Source organism: Eutrigla gurnardus (genome assembly GCF_963514095.1).
Source record: "Eutrigla gurnardus genome assembly, chromosome: 13".
Classification (NCBI taxonomy): Eukaryota; Metazoa; Chordata; class Actinopteri; order Perciformes; family Triglidae; genus Eutrigla; species Eutrigla gurnardus.
The window spans coordinates 19,111,113-19,131,430 of NC_139936.1; the positions used below are offsets into that span (position 1 = coordinate 19,111,113).

The 20,318-nt window shown below is 41.1% G+C and overlaps 2 protein-coding genes across 3 annotated transcripts; one reads left to right on the forward strand and one right to left on the reverse strand.

Annotated features, from left to right (window-relative positions):
- The first annotated feature begins 120 nt into the window (after positions 1-120).
- Positions 121-4,046, forward strand: grsf1 (G-rich RNA sequence binding factor 1). Its single transcript, XM_084024292.1, has 10 exons — positions 121-478; positions 1,052-1,196; positions 1,362-1,517; positions 1,685-1,819; positions 2,130-2,268; positions 2,426-2,556; positions 2,839-2,924; positions 3,035-3,170; positions 3,442-3,496; positions 3,751-4,046. Exons 1-10 carry the CDS (start codon positions 257-259, stop codon positions 3,752-3,754), a joined length of 1,209 nt encoding a protein of 402 aa, XP_083880418.1. The 5' UTR covers positions 121-256; the 3' UTR covers positions 3,755-4,046.
- A 654-nt stretch (positions 4,047-4,700) lies between these two features.
- On the reverse strand, positions 4,701-18,435 carry rufy3 (RUN and FYVE domain containing 3). Of its 2 annotated transcripts, none has more exons than XM_084025547.1 (18): positions 17,935-18,435; positions 13,556-13,729; positions 12,721-12,838; positions 12,428-12,529; positions 11,775-11,898; positions 11,170-11,234; positions 10,818-10,883; positions 10,663-10,732; positions 10,488-10,577; positions 10,101-10,184; positions 9,746-9,913; positions 9,327-9,424; positions 8,158-8,277; positions 7,828-7,951; positions 7,651-7,736; positions 7,524-7,554; positions 7,166-7,243; positions 4,701-6,913 (listed from the first exon to the last, which is right to left on the reverse strand). In XM_084025547.1, the coding sequence occupies exons 1-18, from the start codon at positions 18,194-18,196 to the stop codon at positions 6,770-6,772; spliced, it is 2,004 nt and encodes a 667-aa protein (XP_083881673.1). In that variant the 5' UTR covers positions 18,197-18,435; the 3' UTR covers positions 4,701-6,769. The 2 variants fall into 2 exon arrangements, with proteins under 2 accessions (XP_083881673.1, XP_083881674.1); XM_084025548.1 differs by lacking the exon at positions 17,935-18,435 and adding an exon at positions 16,035-16,684 and having other exon boundaries at positions 4,705-6,913.
- Positions 18,436-20,318: the final 1,883 nt, after the last annotated feature.

Genomic DNA, 20,318 nt, shown 5'->3' on the forward strand with positions numbered 1-20,318 from the left:
GTTTATAGAAAGCATGTGCTCTGTGAGGAGATCAAAATCTTGATATGGTCATATTTTGGCTTTTGTTGTGAAAGGTTAACCGGAAATGAAACGCGTTTAGCTTTTAGCTTGTTAGCACCACTAAAACTCCCCGACACTGCCCTTGACTGACCCACGTGAATCAGTCTAACTTCCTATAACACACCATACTAAGCTGATAGCTGAACTCAGTAGCTAACTGAAGAAAGAAAGTGAGCCCCGGCTTGGCTCGGCTAACATGTCCAGTAACAGTAAGTCTCTGTTGTTTCTACTGCAGCGGTGTGGCGCAGTCAGACAGGTAACGTTACCGGCACGTATCAAAACGAGAAGCAGCAGCAGCAGCAGCGTGTTGTCGGGCGGCTGCGGGTTCATTCAGCAGCCGAGATGGGCATCAACCAGTCGGGCAGTCTGTCAGCTGCCGTCCGCAGTGAGAATCAGCCAGTACCGCTTCTGTACCAAGGTTAGTCCGAGGGGAGGTCATGATTACTGATGACTCTGGAGTTTCATACTTCTTTAGTACACTTTGTAGGCCTACCAGCTGCAACATTAAAGTGATGTACGCAATGCATCACCATTTGCTACTTAACGATCTGAATACGTCCACCAAATTAGACGTTTTAATACAGAGATGATTATGAAAGCAGTACCAAAGTACGAGCATCAAAATACACCCATTGTACCACATGCAAATGTACTCATATGCAGAATAACCCATTTCCGATGAAACTATATATATTGGATTATAATTACTGATGCATTAATGTGTTCACCGCTTTAATGTTGCAGCTGGTCAAAGTAGAGCAACAAAATATAAAAACATAAGTGTTGAATTATGGCACAAGCCTCCATTTGAAACATACTGTGTGCTTATAACACCTCTGTGACTCAATGGTCATTATGGTAAACACGTTAACTGTGGACAGGATTATAAAATAGCTTGAAAAACTTAAATTCCAACAGGTTCCTTGGTCCACTAACCACAGCAACAAGTCAGCTTGTGGCTGCAGAGTCATATTTACGTCTTGTTTTCCAGACAGGAGCGCCTTGTGAAGATGAATACCCGCCGCTGCCGGACTATGAGACTGAGCCAGAACCACAGAAGAAGGAGGTGTACATCATTCAGCTGAAGGGTCTCCCCTGGTCCTGCTCGGCTCAGGACCTCCTGCAGTTCTTATCAGGTGAGAGTTTGGATTTGTGGGAATTATTGCGGAAAGCTTTGTTGTTCGCTATACTGTGAAATTGTTGCATTTGTTGTCCCACATTGTCCAACATTCAAACAAACAAACGAACAGAAAAACAATTAGACAACTGTCCATGTACAGCTAACGGTGATTATGTTCCAGAGTGTAGGATCCGTGACGGGGTGAAAGGGATCCATCTCACTGTGGACAGGCTGGGGAGGCCGTCGGGACAAGCCTTCATCGAGCTGGAGCACGAGGAGGATGTCAGCAAAGCTCTGGAGAAGCACCGGCAGTACCTCGGCCCAAGATACGTCGAAGGTTCGTCCCCTCCCATCCCAAGCTGTTCGAAAATACAGGTTTCGGTTGGACACATTTGGCACGCCAGAGCAAGAAAAACTAAGCCCTAAATGATCAAATGAACAATTCTGTTTAGCTGCTACAGTGTCGGGGTCCCAGAGAACAACTCTGTGTTTTTGTTTTTGCAGTGTATGAAGTGACGAACAGCGACGCTGAAACCATCCTGAAGAAAGCCGTCCAGGCTCCAGCTGAAAACGGGGTGGTGCGTCTCAGAGGTCTCCCCTTCTCCTGCACCGAGGCTGACATCACCCAGTTCTTTTCAGGTTCACTTCTCCCGCCTTACCACATTCACCAGAAATACTGGATCTGCATTTTGTTTCCCCAGGACAAGAGGACTTTTAAAAAAAAAAAAAAAAAAGCTGGCAGTTGCATCATCTTTGATCAAAGTGTTTGATTTATCACTTGAAAATACATTTTTGCCAACTGACCGATTAAACACGCACCTCCAATCGAATATATACACTTGATTGGTTAAATTCATCTATACGTGCCTGAGTGGAGGATGATTAAAGAAAGAAAGAAAGAATCGGTTAAATGCCAAAAGTAAAATCAGATTTGGGTTGTGTCTTTCAGGTTTGGATATAGTTGAGAACGGGATCACCGTCGTCACAGACAACAAAGGAAGGAACTCCGGAGAGGCCTTTGTGCAATTTTCCTCTCAAGAAGCAGCTGACGAAGCTCTGCAGAGAGACCGGGAGATCATCGGAAACAGGTTGGATGCTGCACACGCTCACATGAAGGGCCTGTAGCCAATACAACATAATCCTGTTTCAAATGTCTCTCTCATTTCTGTACAATAGAAAGTAAAGTCATCAAATAATTTTTTTCATGTTAAATTGATGCGTCTCCCTCGCTGTTTGTATTTGCAGATACATCGAAGTATTTGCCAGCAGAAGTGACCAGATTTATTCCAGTTGGAGGAAGAGGACGAGTTCAGCTGCTCCTCACGCCGGCGCTCAGTTGGCGAACAGGACCGTCTCTGTCTCACAGACCAAAAGTGGTGAGATTTTTAGTTCCTCTTCCCATTTAAAAAAAACCATCAATACAAATCATAAATGTCTTCTTGAAGCACAAAATGCAGCACTTCTTTGATGGTTGATCCTGGTGAAAATCAGTTTAAACTGATCTATTCAGGGTTTGTTTTTTAAATCAGTAATTTTCAGTGAAATGTGTAAAAGCTGCTTGGATGTTTTTAAATACAAATGCAAGTCCAGATGATTCATCATCTAGGTTAGTATATGGTGGTAAAACGGGCTGTAAACTGACTTATCTGCTCCATCAGGATCCCCTCAGAGCTCCACACTGCCGCTTCACTACATCCACATGAGAGGACTTCCTTTCCAGGTGTCCGGAGAAGACATTGTTAAGGTAAAAAAATAAAATGTAATCATTTAAATGTTGACAAGCTGGTTGCGTTGTCACATTAGAGGCCACTTTGCATGTGATGTTAATTGCATGCGTTTGCTTCTTTCTTGCAGTTCTTCTCTCCTCTAGTCGTGTCGAAGATCCTGATTGAGTGCGGTTCTGAAGGGAGGCCGAGCGGCGAGGCCGACGTTTACTTCAGCTGCCACCAGGACGCCTTGACCGCCATGTCCCGAGACAGAATGCACATAGGTGAGACGGTCTGAGAGCATGTAAGACCCGGGCCAGCTGAATGTAGATGTATGGATGGATAGATAGATGCAAGTTTATTTAGATGGCATTCAAAAAAAGAAAAGGCCAAAACGCAGCAATCATCATGTTTATCTTCATAGAGCATTTAAGGGGAGTGCTGACGTTATCTATGCTCTCTTCAAAGCCACCAGACTTCATTAAAAAAAGTCATTTTACCTTAATTTTATCAAAACGTTTTAACCAAAATATTTGAACCTTCTCTGATTTTTAGGAGAAAGATACATCGAGTTATTCCTAAACTCTGAACCAGACTCTCATGGAAAAAGGTGAGTTGGAAATGCTTGGTTTTTGGCAGAAAAATCAGTTACTTTTATATTTCACGAGACAGAATAAATGTGTTATAACAAGCTTTTTATAGAGCAAAGCATAACACACTGCAATCACTGTGCTGTTTTCTTTTCATAATAATATATTTTAATGTACTTAAATGTAAATTTACTGGTTTTAACTTCTCGCATAAACTTTGCTTTTTCCTTTTCGACTCCAGATGTGATTTAACGTGTTACGTTTTCTCCTGCAGGTGAATGTCGATGCACCGATGCCAAACACACACATACACAGGACTATTGTATTTATTTTGCAGCCTGACTTGGACATCAAACAATAAACGGTCAAAAGAAAAACTTCATTGCCTTCACTGTCTCGATCCAACAAGAGGGAGGTAATGCAGTTCAAGAGATCAATGTAGACAACTTATAATAAAGGGAGGATTCTGCAGAGTAATTTTAGTGAAGGCTAGAGCGTTAAAACGTTTCTGGAATGGTATGTTTAAATATGCAAATCAGGCATGATCTAATGCTAACTTTAAGTGACTTTAGGATAAATCTACAGATACAAGCAGACTAGTGAAATAAACACTCAAATGTGTTTTTTGCATGTTTTCTTTCCACCAGTCTAAAAAGGAAGACGTGTTATGGAAACAAAATAGCCTTAAATCTGAAAAGTGATCGGTGCATGACAAAACAGTAGTTTTACCTGTAAGTCTCCACTTGACTAATAAAGATTGCATGCAGGCGTCACCTCATTGTGTAACCTGTTTCATGTGAACAGAATGTAGATTTCACATTTAAGTAGATTAAAAAAAAAAACATACAGAATGAAATTCCTGTTCTTGTGTGAAAGAAATGCTTTAAATGTTTCATTTTATAAATTCACCAATGAAAATATTTCACAAAACACAAATATGTATATAGCCATATTTATTTAGCTGTTACTCAGCCTGGGATGATAAGAAAATGATTATCCTGGCCAAAGAACATGAAGTGCACAATGTTATCCCGATCATCATCTAAATATGCATAAAAATGGTATTTAAACTTACTGATATCACTTTACATTAATTTGCAAAATTAGAGGAAATACAAAAATATCTGAAAGTATGAGGACTGAGCTCTTCATGCTGCACAAATACTGATTATAATAACACAGTCATCCACCAGTAAGATTTAATAAAAGTTTATTGTTGATCGAAGAAGCATTTCCATCTTGCGTGTTAATCAGCTTAACAACAACTAAGCTTGCTTTAATGAGCTTCTAAATATTCTTCATATAAATCTACACAACATAAAAAAACAACTATGTGCACTGTCTACTTCAAACCCGTCAGGCAGAGAGCCATGCATTTAAAAGTGCCCTAATATGATACGACGCCCAGAAAGAAAATGAATGCTAACATGTGAAGCTATAATTGGAAGTTGACCAGTGTACATATTTGTAGGCGCACACAGATAAAGGCCCTTTTTTGTTTATTATGGACAAAAACTAAGGCAATTTTGCCCACAATAAGCAAAGAAAAAAAAACTTTTTCTGTGAGTGGCTTTGAAAAATGAAGCTACAGCCAGTTAGCTTAGCTTAGCGTAAAGACTGGCTCAGTCACAGTCGAAGGGGAACAAACCTCTAAAGCTGCATTTGGGGTTAGTGAAGTAACTTCAGGTTCAAATCTGGCTTTGTAGTCCTACGACGGTGGTCCAGTCCATCACCATGGTAACAAGCATTCTGCACACCTAACCTGCTCCTGTGTAAATGTGTAAATTCAGACTTATAATGTCACTGCCTCATCTAGAGCACCATAGATCTGACTGTAATTAGCTACGTGTGTATTGTATTAAATTATGTAATTCTTATTGCTGCAGCCCTGCAATGTAAATCAGTCTTCTCACTTCATATATTCACTTCTGTTGCAGTGCGTCACATATGAGTCGTGACGTACGGTCCTGCAGACGGTCTGCATCGCCCTGCCTTACTTTTACATACATGCTGTGGCCGATTGTAAGACATGGAAGGAAACATTCTTACTACTTTGAATCATTAGCGTTCCATTTCACCCCGCCGGGTTGCAGCTGAAATAATTTGTCTCAAATTGTCCTCCAGGCAATAAAGTGTCTTCTATTCTATAAGAATACATGAATATAATATTATCCACAAGTGTAAATATGATCAGATCTATTGTGATCCATCGATATTATAGAGCAATTCACTCTCTCACTCACTCACACACACTCTCACACTCTCTCTCTCGCACACACACACACACTCTCACACGCACACACTCTCACACGCACTCTCGCGCACACACACACATGGTGGACTCCGTTGTAGAACTGCTGAGCGGGGTGTTTGGGTTAGTTATGATAACCAGATAACCTAAAGTTACCGTGGTTACGTTGAATCGATCCCATGAGATCTCATCTAACTCTCCGCTAAACAGAGAATAAGTGCACCGCCCACAATAAAAACAGCTAAATCAACTCTTCTACAGTCTGAACAAGGCAGCTGAATGATATGTCCATCAGATATTGATATCACAGTAATCGACTAGATAAACTCAAGCATAAGGATCAGAATATTGTGATTTAACTTGAAATATGTGTATTTAAATTCGACAGTTGTATCACTAGTGTATAAAAAGATTTCTGACAGCACATACAGTCTTTGCCAAAATGCTAATACATGTTTCATATCATAGGATATAGTATTTGGTCAGAAGTGTTTTGGGATATTTGATTTTGAATCAGATGCCACTTTGAGCACAAAAGTGTGAACATTCATGCTTCCTCCAGTTTTTCCCATTTTCATCTTTTAAAACGAATTTATTTAAAAAGCAAAATACTGTCAGTTGACCCTTTTAATTAATAATCCACTTAGTGGACACTGAAAAGTCCATTTTTAAATGCATGAGATGATTCAAGTTGTCTTTTTTTCCTGGAATCTCCATCCAGGTGCCATTTTTACAGCTTATGAAATGCAGGTTTTCATTAAAGCAGCTCAACACACAACTTTTAGCCTAAAAGGAAGAATTACGGCGACACCAGTATTAGAATAATGAAAACCTGCAACCAAACAGCACTCATGTTTGGATAATGAACTTAAAGTCGCTAAAATATTGCCAGTTCAGACCTGGCCCAGACTCCCACCAGATCCCTCATCATGTCTTGGGACACAAAAGTCAAAGTGCATTTTTGAGGTGCCAATTCTACAAAATCAATGTGTCTGTGTGCGTCCGATCACCGCGTCCTCTACTTAAATGCACAGCAGCGGTTTCATGTTGGCGTCGAAGCGTATTGTTGGAGCAACAGAGAGAAGCAGGCGGTACACACGGTCTCCGGGAGAATCGAGGAAGGCAGCGGCAGCTCGTTGGATGCGCAGCTCTCGCAGAAGAAGCCGCTGCAGTTCTTACACTGTTTCTAGAGACAGAACGACAGGATTAGAACTCACTGTGACGAGGCTGCCGTCTTCACCTTACAGTGTTAGGACTCCCTTGAGCAAAACGTGACTCAAGAGACCAACGACTTGATAACTCGTCGAGCACTGGGAGTGACCCCCATCTTCATAATGGTTTGAGCTAAATGCTGAGCAAGCACTTTTATTCACTTAGACACAAAAACATGGGTGAAAAAAAGTTACCCTTTAAGGTAAAGACAGGGATTATGAACTACCTTTGTCTTCAGCAGGGAGTCGTCCTCTTCACACATCATACAGATGCAAGGCTGACTGATCTCCACGAAGGATTCATCCTGCAGAAAATCAATCAATAACAATGTTAATTATGCTCGAGCCATTATGGGATTGTTGAAATATCCGCTAAGAGTACAAGAATACTAAAGATAATACAATATTGTTCTTAGCCGTTACCGCATCTTGTTTGCATCTTTATAGTAGAAACTTTATTTGAAGTGGTCTATTATTCATTCATTTAATGACAACACTTTAATACATGCATTAAAAAATATGAATTCATAAACAGGACTATGGTAAGGTAATTACTCATTTTGCTCAGCGCAGCTTGGACCTCACCTGTTCGTCCTCGTGGTGTGACCTTGAGGACCTTTAAAGCAGGAGAAGGCAATGAATTAATAAATAAGAAACAATATTTCCTCAAATTTATATGTATTTTTCAACAAGATCTTAAAAAACGACTTACAAGCTGGAGCTCAGACTTAGTTTGTCCTCTGCTCCGGAGTGTAACTGGTCATCGTCCCTTTTGACTGATGGGGATTCTGGGGCACGCTGTTGGTAAAATACACACATATTATACATAAAAAGGGACAAAGCAGTTTGGTTCTTCTTCAATTCTGCACAATCGTGACCACAGTTTTACTTTTGGTATGTTCTCTGGGGGTCTCTTCTCCCGCCGAGGAGCACCGGAGAGTCCTGACGCAGCGTCCAGATGATGCTCACTCCTTCGCTCTCGCTCTTTTCTCAACTCCACCTCCAGATTAGACCTGAAACGAGACAAACACAAGTTGAAACTAAAAACATTTATTAGAATAATGCTTTGCCCAAAGAAAGTGGATGCATTAACAGATAAAAAAGGACAAATATCACAAAGACAGAAAATAAATACAGAAAAACGGTTTTATAATTAATCAACAGGTTTCTAATGACCATAAACATTCACTTCTAATGTTAACCTTCCCTCAGACTTTACCTTTGCTTCCTCAGCTGCTCCACCTCCGTCTGAAGACTCTCAATTTTGTCCCCAAACTCCTGTTTGAAGAGCCGGTTGGCCTCCAAAGCCAGACTCCTCTCTCTCTCAGCCTGTTTGCATCTGGTTGGGGGAGGGGGTGTTACATAAACGCATGGTAAAAAAAAATGAAAACCTGACAAAAAGGTTGGAACTAAAACTGAAATTAAAAAAAAAAACACAAACAAATGAAGAGTTGACTGAGGACGGAGGACGACAGGGAGACTTTAGCCAAAGAAGATGAAGCAGGCTGCCGTTTGTTTATTGTTTTATTAGCCTAATGATTACTACAGTTTACACCAATGTTCACATACAATTCAAAATTAATAAAAATTAATTTTGCCCTTTTCTTCTTACTTTATCCTGCTCCTGTCCTAGCCTACTACACTTGAATGTGGATCACCGAATGACAGCATTGGATACCGCCCCCCTAAACATCGGTTAGGTCTCTGTTAGTCAGTCTCTGTTAGTGGTCTTATTCTTTGGAGCAACGTTACAGCCACAGTCCACTGCTTCCCAAATATCCAGGATGTGTCCATGAAATCTTAAAACCGCTCACAGTGGACTGTCAGACACCATGCCATCTACTCTTTGCCAAAAACAAAAAGCGTTAATTAAGAAACGGCTACCGGATAAAAGTATAAATCTGATCTGTCAGACAACACGAGGATTAAGGGCTGCTAACAGGATCAATTCAGTCCACACTACTCAAAGCTGATGCTGGAGAGCCAATGCAGGAGGTTGTGGGAAAATGTTTTTTTTTTATTTTTTTTACTGTCGTCAACAAAAGGAGCGTCGTACAGAAAAGATAACATTCTAGTTTGGTTAGCTCTATATTAGGCAGGGTTGTATGTTTGTATTGGGATTTATGAAAGCGTGGGAGCTACTGCTGCAGCTGTAGCAGCTTCCCCGCTGCCGAGTTCAGGTTTCTGGCCTGCTTCACCGCGTGCTTCTCGCTGATGAAATGATTCAAACACATAATGAGAATGAAACATAAAGAAAGTGGAGGGAGAAAAATGACAAAACAGGACATTAAGATGTTTTTTGTAAGCAAATGATTCCCCGGAGAGAGAAACTGTCTACTGAAATAATTATTCAAAATATCCGGCGTGGCTGTGGAGAACGAGCCTCACCTGGTCTCCATCTGTTTGACAGTCCCCGTCATCTGGTTTATCTTCTCCTCCAGACGAGCGATGGCTTCACTCTTCTGTTTAGAGCCGGCGTCGGCACTCTGAGAAAAATGTGAGTGGCTAATTAGCAGTTGTTGTCCACAGTGTTTTCATATAAATCACTGTCCAGATTGTTTGTGAGTTTGCGTTTCTGTCCTGTAGAACTCTGCTGGCGTAGACGAAAAGGCACATTTGACATTCAAACACAGGCAGAGCTGCTGTCTGGAACTGACATTTCAGATTAGTACATTGTGTTGAATCCCTCAGCAAAAGGCTGCCGAGCACATTTTAAACAAGATGGTGATATTTGGGATGCAGACCAGCCATTCAGTATCCTCATCCTGCATGTTGCCATCGTTGTGGTGGTAAACTGTGGGCCTCACCTGTGACTTGTGACTGAGCTGTTGGTTGATGACACGAAGGTCTTCCAGCTGCTGTCTGAGCTCCACTAGAGCGTCCTGCTTCTCACAGACGTCTTTCTCCAGCATTTTCATGGACAACTCCATCTCCTGCTTCATCCCGATCTGCACCTCCAGCTCCTTCTCCACATCCTGCACGGGGAGATCGCCTTCAACCTCAGATACACACTCAACAACCACAGGCCAACCTTCTAGGGGATTCAGGATTCTACATTTCTCAGTTAAGCACATGTGAAGTGTGATAACACCTGTAGGTACTCTCAGAGTTTCATGACAATATACAAATCTAAACCTAAGAGGTTAAGAGGCTGAAACGCACCAATCGAAGCAGAGTTTCCTCTTTGAGCTGTTTGCGTGTTTCACCCATCGCTTGTCCGTCTGGTGCCGACTCACTTCTGGAGGCCTGAAAAAAAGAAAATGTCCATTCCAATGATTATTCTACAAGTATTTCACTTGAAAACAACCCTAAGTTGTTGATGTCACTGCAGAAAATGGAGGAGCTTGTTTTGGCTGAAACAAAATTAGGTTGGACGAGGGCTCGGCGGACTCAGGGGCCAGTGCTTCAAAAATATCAGCATAGATCCTCACCAGGTGTAAACAGGATCCGGCACAAACGTTTTTAATCCAGTGTCTGATGAAAACTTTATCTAACTGATATTAATCTAAATTTCCAGGAGAAAAACAATTAAACTGGTGGTGTGCTCACCTTCCTGGACTCCAGCTGATATGAACTCTCCTCCTGGACTCTCTCCACATCTTCTTGTAAAGTGATGATCCTGTTATTTGCCACCGCGAGCTGTGGAGACACAAGTCAGCGAACCCTTCTGTAAACAGAAGAAAACCAGCAGCAGTGACGTAGTGCGGCTGCGAAAGACTCTCACCTCTTCCGTTAGCTTTGTGTTGGACTTTTCCAGCGCGTCCACCTTGGCCTGGAGGTTGTTTACCGATGCACTATAAAACGGACGGATAAATCACGTTAATCTGCAGCTATAAAAGCAGCTGAAGCGGCTGAAGAGCGACGGTCACACTGACAAACCTCAAATGTCTGTTCAGCTCCTCCACATAATTCTTCTGATCGAGAATAGCTGTGATCTGACCGTCACTGGGGGAGCAGAGAGAGGACGATGGATCAATAAACAGATGGAAGAAAGACATTACGGCATTTAGAAAATAAAACACGTAGTCGGTGGCGAGCTACTTTGGTTTGAATTAACACATAATCGTTTCAATGGGTAGTAAGGAATTATCATTGACTGCTATAGAAGTACATGTCAGCCACTGTGATGGAGAAAAACAAATCCTGTAAGTGATTATTGTTGGTACTTGTGACCTCAAAACATTATGAAGCACTCCTTGTTGATAACATATAGAAAGGAAGCAGCACTCACCCCTCTGCACTCTTACTACTGTGTCCACCATCTTTGAGGTACATTGAAAAATCAATCACCCCGACCTGCAGAAATAATTTCGTAACAAACAGATAATCAATAACCACTGAAACCACACTGCAGCTCTTGTGGAGGATCCTTACTAACGTGTGCACTCAGACAACTTAGATGTGCAGGGGGTTTGATGCATCATGTCGTTTTTACATTTTAGAAACAGATTCCTGAACAGTTTGGAAAAAGCTGTCTATGGAATTACAACAAGAGCGATGATGAGCTTGTATTAGATCTTCACTGTAGAGCATTTAACCAAACAAAGATGGACACAGGTACCTCTCAGGGTTGAAATTTAAACTGAAACATTTTAAGAACATTTAAAAAGGCTGTTTAGTGATTTAATGAGTACTTGAGTACTTGCACAACACCTGCCCTTATAATGGGTTTAGGAGGCGTTAGCTATGCTAATAATAAACAGTCGGCCACAAGTCTCCAATTAAAGATCAGGTGGGACTCATCATCATTCATCCTTCCTGAAACCACTAGTCGTGTTGTCCTTGTGTTCCTGGAGTTCTGGGTGTTGGTTGAAGTGAAAGTGAATGCAGGTTTACCTGAGAGTCCAAGTCCTCTCCCTTCATACACAGATTGGCATCAATGACGTTGAGTCCGACGAGCAGCCCGGCGATGACGGCTCCCTCCTCCTCCATCATCAGCGCATTTGGCTCATAGAATTCACTGGAAAGAAACAGGAGTTACAAATACTGTCACTGACCAGAAAACATCAGGGTGTAATGAACGATGGAGAAAAAAAATCATAAAAAAAAAATCATTAGTCCATCCAAGAACGCACAAAATGTAAAATCAATTTTCACTTAAATTAAATAATCACATTATAATGCATTATTAGTGATTAAATGCATTATAAAAAGATTGTCATGTATACAACTATAAAAATGATACACATTATTTACAGTTAGTGACCTGCAATTATGAAGTATTATGATACTTGACTTTATAAGTCATTGTGAAATGCTATATAGTGTTGCTGTTGTAAAGCAGTTGGAATATTTAGGAGTTTATAACTATACAGTTCTATAAGTATAAAACTTTATAGTGTGTTTAGAATGCAGTAAAGTCATAGTCGCCATCCAAAGTGTTTCCCACTTTGTTGTGACTTCCCCTTTAATTCACATCACATAAGATCTTCGCCACACTTCTATGCCAGTATTCTCGGCACCAGTGGGCCTCAGCGCAGTAAACACACCTGAGGAGGTCCTTTCTGTTGATGATGGTCTTCATGTAGTCGGAGAGTTTCTTCTGCATCAGGGCCAGTCTAAGCCAGGCACGCCCTCTTCCTAGTGGAGTTCTGGAACCAAACATATATAATGAACAGCTCCTTACTATCTTTAATATATGGTAAATGGCCGTCGGAGTTGACGTTTGCCAAAAAGGAGGCATTTGCGTGCTACTAAATCCTTTCATGTCATTCTTTTGTTCACAAAAGTTATGACTGTGTGAAATGTGTCTGTCTGTAGGGAATGGATAGATCAGACTCACTTGAGGCCGGGTAGGTCTTTTACACTGGCAGTGATCTCTCCTGCTTCAGGCGTCAACTTCTCCACCAGCTCCAACGCTCCCCAGAACGACTTGTTCTGCCCCAGGAAGGTCTTCTTGGCTGAAAATGGAGAGACAGCGCTGGTTGAGGGCAAAATAATGAGCAATACAAACAAGTGGGTGGTAATAGACCCTTTTTACAGCGGATGTCATCAAAAACATACGTCTGCATATTTGCCACTGAAGTGGTGTTTTGCCACATTCATCTAGACGATTTAGCAAGCTTTTAACACTGAATTACCAGATTCAAAAAGCACCCATTTTAAAACTCAATAAAGTCAAACCTCTAAATCTATATCATGGTGTTTGACGTTCTGTACATGACCGTGTATAACGTAGTTGGAAGCATCTGACTGTATCGTTGGTGTAGCGTTACACGCTACCTTTCTCCAGCAAATACATGTTTATATCTGGCCACTTAATATTGGGCCACTTGCTAATGTATTCTACTAACTCACTTATAGCACACAGATCTGGAAAGTCAATTTGTTTTGGATGCATGTGTGATCTTTGGTGGTTAATGTCCTTACATAGCTCGACAAGCTATTGCATCCATTGTACTTCTGTTGCCAAACTGTATGCACACACTTACGTACGTCATCACTGATTACAAACTATAAAAGGGTCTATAAGAGAAAGTAAATATGCCTCATAACTAAAATGTCCAGTATAAATATTTTTGTAAAGTTACCCAAGTGGTCAAGACCTCAAATTTCCATTTTCAAACCACCAAGTGATGCAGCTGAACAGATGACAGTGTGAAGGGTCCTGTACGTACTTTTCAAGCCATGTTTCAGACAGTGCTCCATCACGACAAAGAACTGCTGGAGAGGTGCATAGTCGGAGTCAAGTGTGCGTCCGAGGTTGAGAGCAGACTCAATCAGGCCCTTGATGCTCAGTTTGGCCATGTTCATCAAGTTAAGCCTTTCGATTGCAATGGGATCCTTCGGATCTGAAAGAGAGGAGAAAAAACAAACAAAAAAGAATATAGGAGAAGGTCAGTAGAGTCCTCGTAGCAATGAATATGGTCTCAGAGCAGGATTGACTCAGGTGGGGAAAAACATTTTTGATGATTCTTTACTTCCTTCAGTATTTCTGGATCCAATGTTTCCTCAAAGTAAAGTAAAGTCGTTTTGATACGGGAATAAGAGACAAGGTGAGAAAAAAACAATGAGCTTTTGCTGGAAAACTTACATACAGACATACATGATTTAATACAAACCTAAAACAAGGAAATACTGGATCAACTAGTAAAATCAAATAAAGTCAGCACTTAATTCTCTGTATAATCCATCTATGTGTTCATGCCTCATCCATTATTTATTTAAGCAGATAACTAGACACTGAGAGGCCAGTTCCACAGGGCATACAGCATTTTTACATTATTAATAAATACACATTTGGTCTGTAATTTCCATGGATTTTAGTTATGGACCATGAAAGTCTCGACTTCAACACAAAATCAGTGCACCCAGATGTTGTTGTTAAAATGGTGTAAATCCGTATCAGGATTACCGTTTTAATAGCTCTGAATTTATAACAAAATATTTCCTTATTTCAAGTCACTGCAATGCACAATGAATGTACATATAATGTGATTTTCTGTTCTCTTTAATTAGCCTTGTAGAGAGAATGCGGCCACATGACAACCTTAACGTTTGATTCTGATTAAAGAGAAAACTAGTGGTGGAGAGTACTTAAGTAGCCTACATACACTAAAGTATCGTATTTAATTATGATTCTGAGGTTCTTGTATTTTAGTATATCCACATTATGCCACTTGTGTCTGCATGAATTTAAATTAAATTTTGTACTTTAGTCCACTACATTTATTTGATACCTTTAGTTACTTCGCAGATTCCGATAAATACTATAAATTATAAATTAACAAATAAATTATTATAGATGGAAATCCCCCTGTCCTATATCAAGTTACAAATTAGAATTGCTAGAATCTTTTATATTTTGTGTTAATTTTGGCAGCCCCTGTGGAAAAAAGCGGTAGTGTATCCGAATACCAGAATTCCTTTAGAAAACGTGTTTAACTGCAGAGTGGTCTGACAGTCTTACTTACTTATGTAGGTCATACAGAGGCATCAGTTTTATTTTGAGACAGTTTCATAACCAGTTAAAAAGTTCCACACAGTAACTTTTGGTTTTTATTTTTCTCTTACTTTTACTTAAATAAAAGATCGGAGTACTTCTTCCACCACTGTTAAAACAATCAGATTCTTACAAGGAAGCATTGAAATATTCCCGTGCTACACAAAGAAATTAGCAATTGAAATTAAGAAGAACCAACATGTGTGTCAAGTAAACGTAAGATCTTGCTTAAAGTTGAGTTAAAGTCCTTGCATAAAGCTTTACAAGTACAGTAACACGGGTTAACTCTGTTAACTCATGAAACTAGACATGTGGTAATATAGCAAAGAAAAGGAAAAAAATCAATCGCAGCTACAACAAACTCATAGAATTTATAGATTATTAGATATAATTCAGCATCCCTGATAAAAACAGTTTCTGTCATTGTCAAAGCTCCTCTGTAATATCATCACAGCAGAGCTGCAGGTTGAAGTGCTGCAGTGTTGAATTTGCATGACCAATGTTGAAATTGCATTTGAATGACCAGAGAGAAGTCTGAACTGCTTTCCTTTTCTCAGGAAAACTGTGGACCTGCCAATCTGCCGGCTCTCTGCTGAGAGAAGGCGTGGCAAGAGACGAGGATGAGGAAAGCCTTGCTGAACAGCACATATTCTCTTTCCTCATCATATTTAAAACCACAAATGACAACAGATAGAAGGTAGCAGTATGCTGCCTAATTTAAATATCTGGATTCAGTTGCATCTTGTCTCAGTAAGGGTAAAAAAACAACAAAAAAAACAACAACAACAATGTATAAACCTATTTCTGAGTGTTGTATTTTGTAAGATTAAGGAAAACAGACACCAAATATCATCACTGTTTTTGATGTGATTTACTGCAAGATGATAGATTCTCACGACAAAAACAAGCGGCACTTCCTGTTTTGTTGCCCGGCCTTGGCTTATTTACAAGCCGCGTCATCCTGCTGTGTAACTCTCAGACATCAAGCCGTCTCCACTGAAATCCATCGTGACACAGCTCAAACGGCACACATTACCACGGTTCACTAGATGAAACGTGTTGCGTCTGGGGACCTTGTGTTATCACCACGCCCAAACAGAGATCAAATTGTGCACACAGCCTTCCTCGCAAGATGAGCTAATCGGTCACAATACCTTCATGGGCCGGCTCTGGGTCTGGCGTCAGGGAGATGTCGTTGAGCTCGCGAAGGCAGAGCCACTCGCCGTCGACAGACACGCGAAAGTTGCAGAGATAAATGGTCTCCCGGGCGGCCTGGGTGATCTTGTCCGTGGTGGGAGTGGGGGTTTCGCTCTGAGGCGTCAGATCAGACATGATGACTCAGCTGATGCAAAACCAACAACGCCGAGGGAAAAATAGCCAAAGTAGCTTTTGTTCCAGAAACCAGTCAAGGCCCGCCCGCAAAGATGACAAAGTCGGAGAGAATAGGGAATTTAAAGCATCAAATCAAAAGAGGATAAGATGGGGGAAGGCCCTCAGCAGCTCTCAGCAGGTGTTTGAAAGGGTGCTGCTTTTCCTCCTCTTTATGCCTGCATCCTTCTCCCCTCCTCCTTACAACTGAGTGAAATACGCTGCTGTCTTGAGAGAGGCTGCCCTGCCCTCTCCTCCTCCACCTCCTCCTCCGCCTCTTCAACCTCTTGTTATCCCCTTTGTACAGACTGGGGATTTAAAATGCAAGAGAGCACCGTGCTGAAAATCACAGCCCTCCTCCGGTCAGCTTAGCACCGGTTCACTCTGATTGGACTGCCTGTGCACCGCAGTGAATGCACTGGGTGGGTGTCGACCAAAGATGGCTGACAGTAGTGCTGGGTACAGCAACACAGCGTCACGTGAGCAGATGGTGCATGCGTAAAAAAAAAAGGGGGAGGGGGGGTCCCCAGAGTACCCAACCAATGCTAATGATGCAGCAGAGGATTCATCTGTATCTCGACAAATCAACACTGTCCCCTGACCGGAAACACAGGCCTGTTATTTGACAATGCAATTAATGTGCTGGTTGCAGTAGGACACCCAAACACAGACAAGGGCAATAAAGCCAAATGTCCTGGATGTAAAACAGTGTCATTTGAAGTTGCACGTCAGAAAGCCAAAAGATGCACGTCTTAGAAAGTAAGACACTATCTGTTTATGTACAGTTTACAGGCCCGGTGTCTGTTGAGAAAAAAGCTGTGTCACCATTTAGGACTCTTTGCTGATATATCAGATTTATTAATCTTCCTAATATCGGTGAGGTATTGGTCTAAAAAAAAATCAATTTTCAATCAGGCTAGATTATTGTCTCAATCTATCTTTCTCTCTTGAATAAATGTATTTTCTTTTTTGCTCAAGCGACAGCCGGAAATGTCAAAGATATCCCATTTACAATTAAATAGAACCTTCAAACCTGCACACAAACCAACAAAATTATTAATTTACTTATGGAATAAATAAATAAAAGTTTTATTAAAAGAAAACAGCATAAATGACACAATAGAAAAGAGTAAAGGACCAATTAAAAAAAAAAACAGAACCTTAATCAAACAAAAACTAAGGGACCAAACATGATTGCCCTAGTTTGACCCAAATCCCAGATGATAGTTTGTGTTTAGCTAAAGCAGTGGATAACTGTCATAACTGTTGGTGTTGGTGAGTTAATGTGTAACAAGTATGAAAACAAAGATGACATGTATCAGAAACACAGAGAACCTTGATGTCAAAAGAGAAAACACGTTAAGTTAACAGCAGAAGCCAGTGGATATGGACATGAAGTTTACTCTTACACTGGTCAACAGCTTTGTTTACTAGTTAAAACCAGCCAGAACAAGAGGGTTTATATTAGTCATCACCTTCCAAACGTGAACAACGTTAGCTAATGGCACTTTTCTTATATCACAAGGATGTAGGAAGTTGTTTGTTTATGGACAGTCAAAAGTTAGCTAACAACACTAGTAAGCTAGCAACGCTAAGTTAACTGCAGGTGCATTTGTTATTCTCAGTGGGTTATTAGGGAGGATTTTGTTGACTAGTTGGGGTTTTTGAAAGCTTGTTAGCACTTACTTCTGCGCTTTGAATCGATTCTTTCGATCCTGAAGTCATACCGTCGAAGCGGAGTCGGTGACAGCGACCCAGCCGTCCCAAATCTCAGGTTTGAGGAGTCCAACGCCTCCCTGAAGTATATCACCGAAGTCGGAGATAGAGTCTCGTCTGGGCTATCGGCGTGTCCGTTTTCATCGGAGGAATTCCGCCTCCCAGAACTTTCTGAAACCTCTGAAGATGACTGCAGAAGTAGATCTCCCTGCGACGCGTCCCGCTCCGCCATCCTCCCTCCGATTAAATTCACTTCATGTGACCGAGCGTGTGGGCTGTCAGTCAGCGGCCAGCTAGCTAGCTCGAGCTAGGTGCGGTTAGCTACCGCGTCCGGCAACGCACCGCCGTGGTGGCTAAGCAAAGCAAAGCAATCGATAGGGCGATCAGTTTAAGCCACAATCTCTCCGATAATCACTCCGCCTTTCGTTCTGTCCTCCACAACCTCCACCGCCTCCACCTGACCCGGAAATAGCTTTGCAGTAGCATTTTGGTCAAATCTGTTGCTAATTTCGCGAGAGTTTGCAAATCCGCTCACATGACCAGAGATTATACACATAGAGCGAGATGAGTCACTCCATAGCACAGAGGCGTATGACGGAACGCGTGAATACTCCCATGATTCATTGTGATACACACCGACTCTCTTGTGCCTCTTCTGTTTCAAAGCTCTCTGATTAAGGTCTGTATTTGCAGTGCAATATATAGCAATCACAAATACCGCGGCTTTCTGGAAATCAATTAATTACATTTTACGAAGATAATTTGTATGAAACATACAACTTACTTTTGGGCTACTTATAAATGAAATTGCATTTATCATAGTAATGATGTCAGTGATACGAAATCATTGTAATTAATAATCACAGCAGTTTACATCAACAACAAAAAAAGACTGATTGAATAATTAAAATCTATACAATAGGCTTATCTACAATAATTATGAACAACAATTTAAAAAAGTGGGATAATATTATATATATATATATATATATATATATATATATATATATATATATATATATTCTGATCATTTAGTTCAGATATTAATCTGTACCTGAACTAAATGGGCGGGTCCTTCAAACGGCAAGTAAGCGTATTATAATATGACCAAAAGCAGTAGAAATAGGTGGGAAGGAGTTAACAGCACAGATGTGAAAGATTGAGCAATTCTAGATAAACTGTTAAAACTAATGTTTATGATGACCAAAATGATTGAATTCAGTTAAGATACCAAATTAGGATCCAGCTAGTGTATTCCATCATATACAGAATTTAATAAAGGTTTCAATCTGGTTTAAAGTTGATGGTCATTTCTTTATGTCCGGAACAGTATTGCAACCAATTATTTCTCCCCTTAGTACTCTCCTCTGTCACACATGTAATACCCAAAGTGGACAGTAGGAGGAGATGCAGGTCTAATGTAAAATACATGTGCTTTCTTTCTCCACACACACACACACACACACACACACACACACACACACACACACACACACACACACACACACACACACACACACACACACACACACACACACAAAGAAGAGTTGAGGCTGTTATAGCTGCAAAGGGTGGGTCCTACGTCATATTAAACCCTATGGATTAAGAATGGGATGTCACTTAAGTTCATATGCGAGTCAATGCAGGTGAGTGAATACGTTTGGCTAGTGTACATGCATTGGCCCATGAAGGTCTTAACAGGCATTCCTCACAATCTGTGAAACCGACTAACTGAGTCAGTGTTGTAGTTTTCATAATACTGTTAATCTGTGACAAAGGAAATTCACATAGAGATGAGTGAGGTCACACACTGATGTTGGATGGAAGGCCTGGCTCTCAGTCTCCACTCTAATTCATCCCAAAGGTGTTCTATCTGGTTGAGGTCAGGACTCTGTGCAGGCCAGTCAAGTTCATCCACACCAGACTCTCTCCTCCATGTCTTTATGGACCTTGCTTTGTGCACTGGTGTACAGTCATGTTGGAACAGGAAGGGGTCGTCCCCAAACTGTTCCACGAAGTTGGGAGCATGGAATTGTCCAACATCTCTTGGTATGCTGAAGCATTCAGAGTTCCTTTCACTGGAACTAAGGGGCCAAGCCCAACTCCTGAAAAACAACCCCACACCATAATCCCCCTCCACCAAACTTTACACGTGGCACAATGCAGTCAGACAAGTACCGTTGTCCTGGCAACCGCCAAACCCAGACTCATCCATCAGATTGCCAGATGGAGAAGCATGATTGGTCACTCCAGAGAACGCGTCTCCACTGCTCTAGAGTCCAGTGGTTGCGTGCTTTACACCACTGTATCCGACACTTTGCCTTGCACTTGAACTCTATGCACTGTTCTTGAGC

Excerpts from the sequence above, each read along its gene's own strand:
- grsf1 (XM_084024292.1), top strand. The coding sequence starts at position 257 with ATGTCCAGTAACAGTAAGTCTCTGTTGTTTCTACTGCAGCGGTGTGGC. Across the intron at positions 1,820-2,129 it reads CATCACCCAGTTCTTTTCAG|GTTTGGATATAGTTGAGAAC; the intron begins GTTCACTTCTCC and ends TGTGTCTTTCAG. Across the intron at positions 2,557-2,838 it reads TGTCTCACAGACCAAAAGTG|GATCCCCTCAGAGCTCCACA; the intron begins GTGAGATTTTTA and ends CTGCTCCATCAG.
- rufy3 (XM_084025547.1), bottom strand. The coding sequence starts at position 18,196 with ATGGCGGAGCGGGACGCGTCGCAGGGAGATCTACTTCTGCAGTCATCT. Across the intron at positions 7,952-8,157 it reads GAGCAGCTGAGGAAGCAAAG|GTCTAATCTGGAGGTGGAGT; the intron begins GTAAAGTCTGAG and ends GTCTCGTTTCAG. Across the intron at positions 6,914-7,165 it reads ACTCCCTGCTGAAGACAAAG|AAACAGTGTAAGAACTGCAG; the intron begins GTAGTTCATAAT and ends TTCTGTCTCTAG.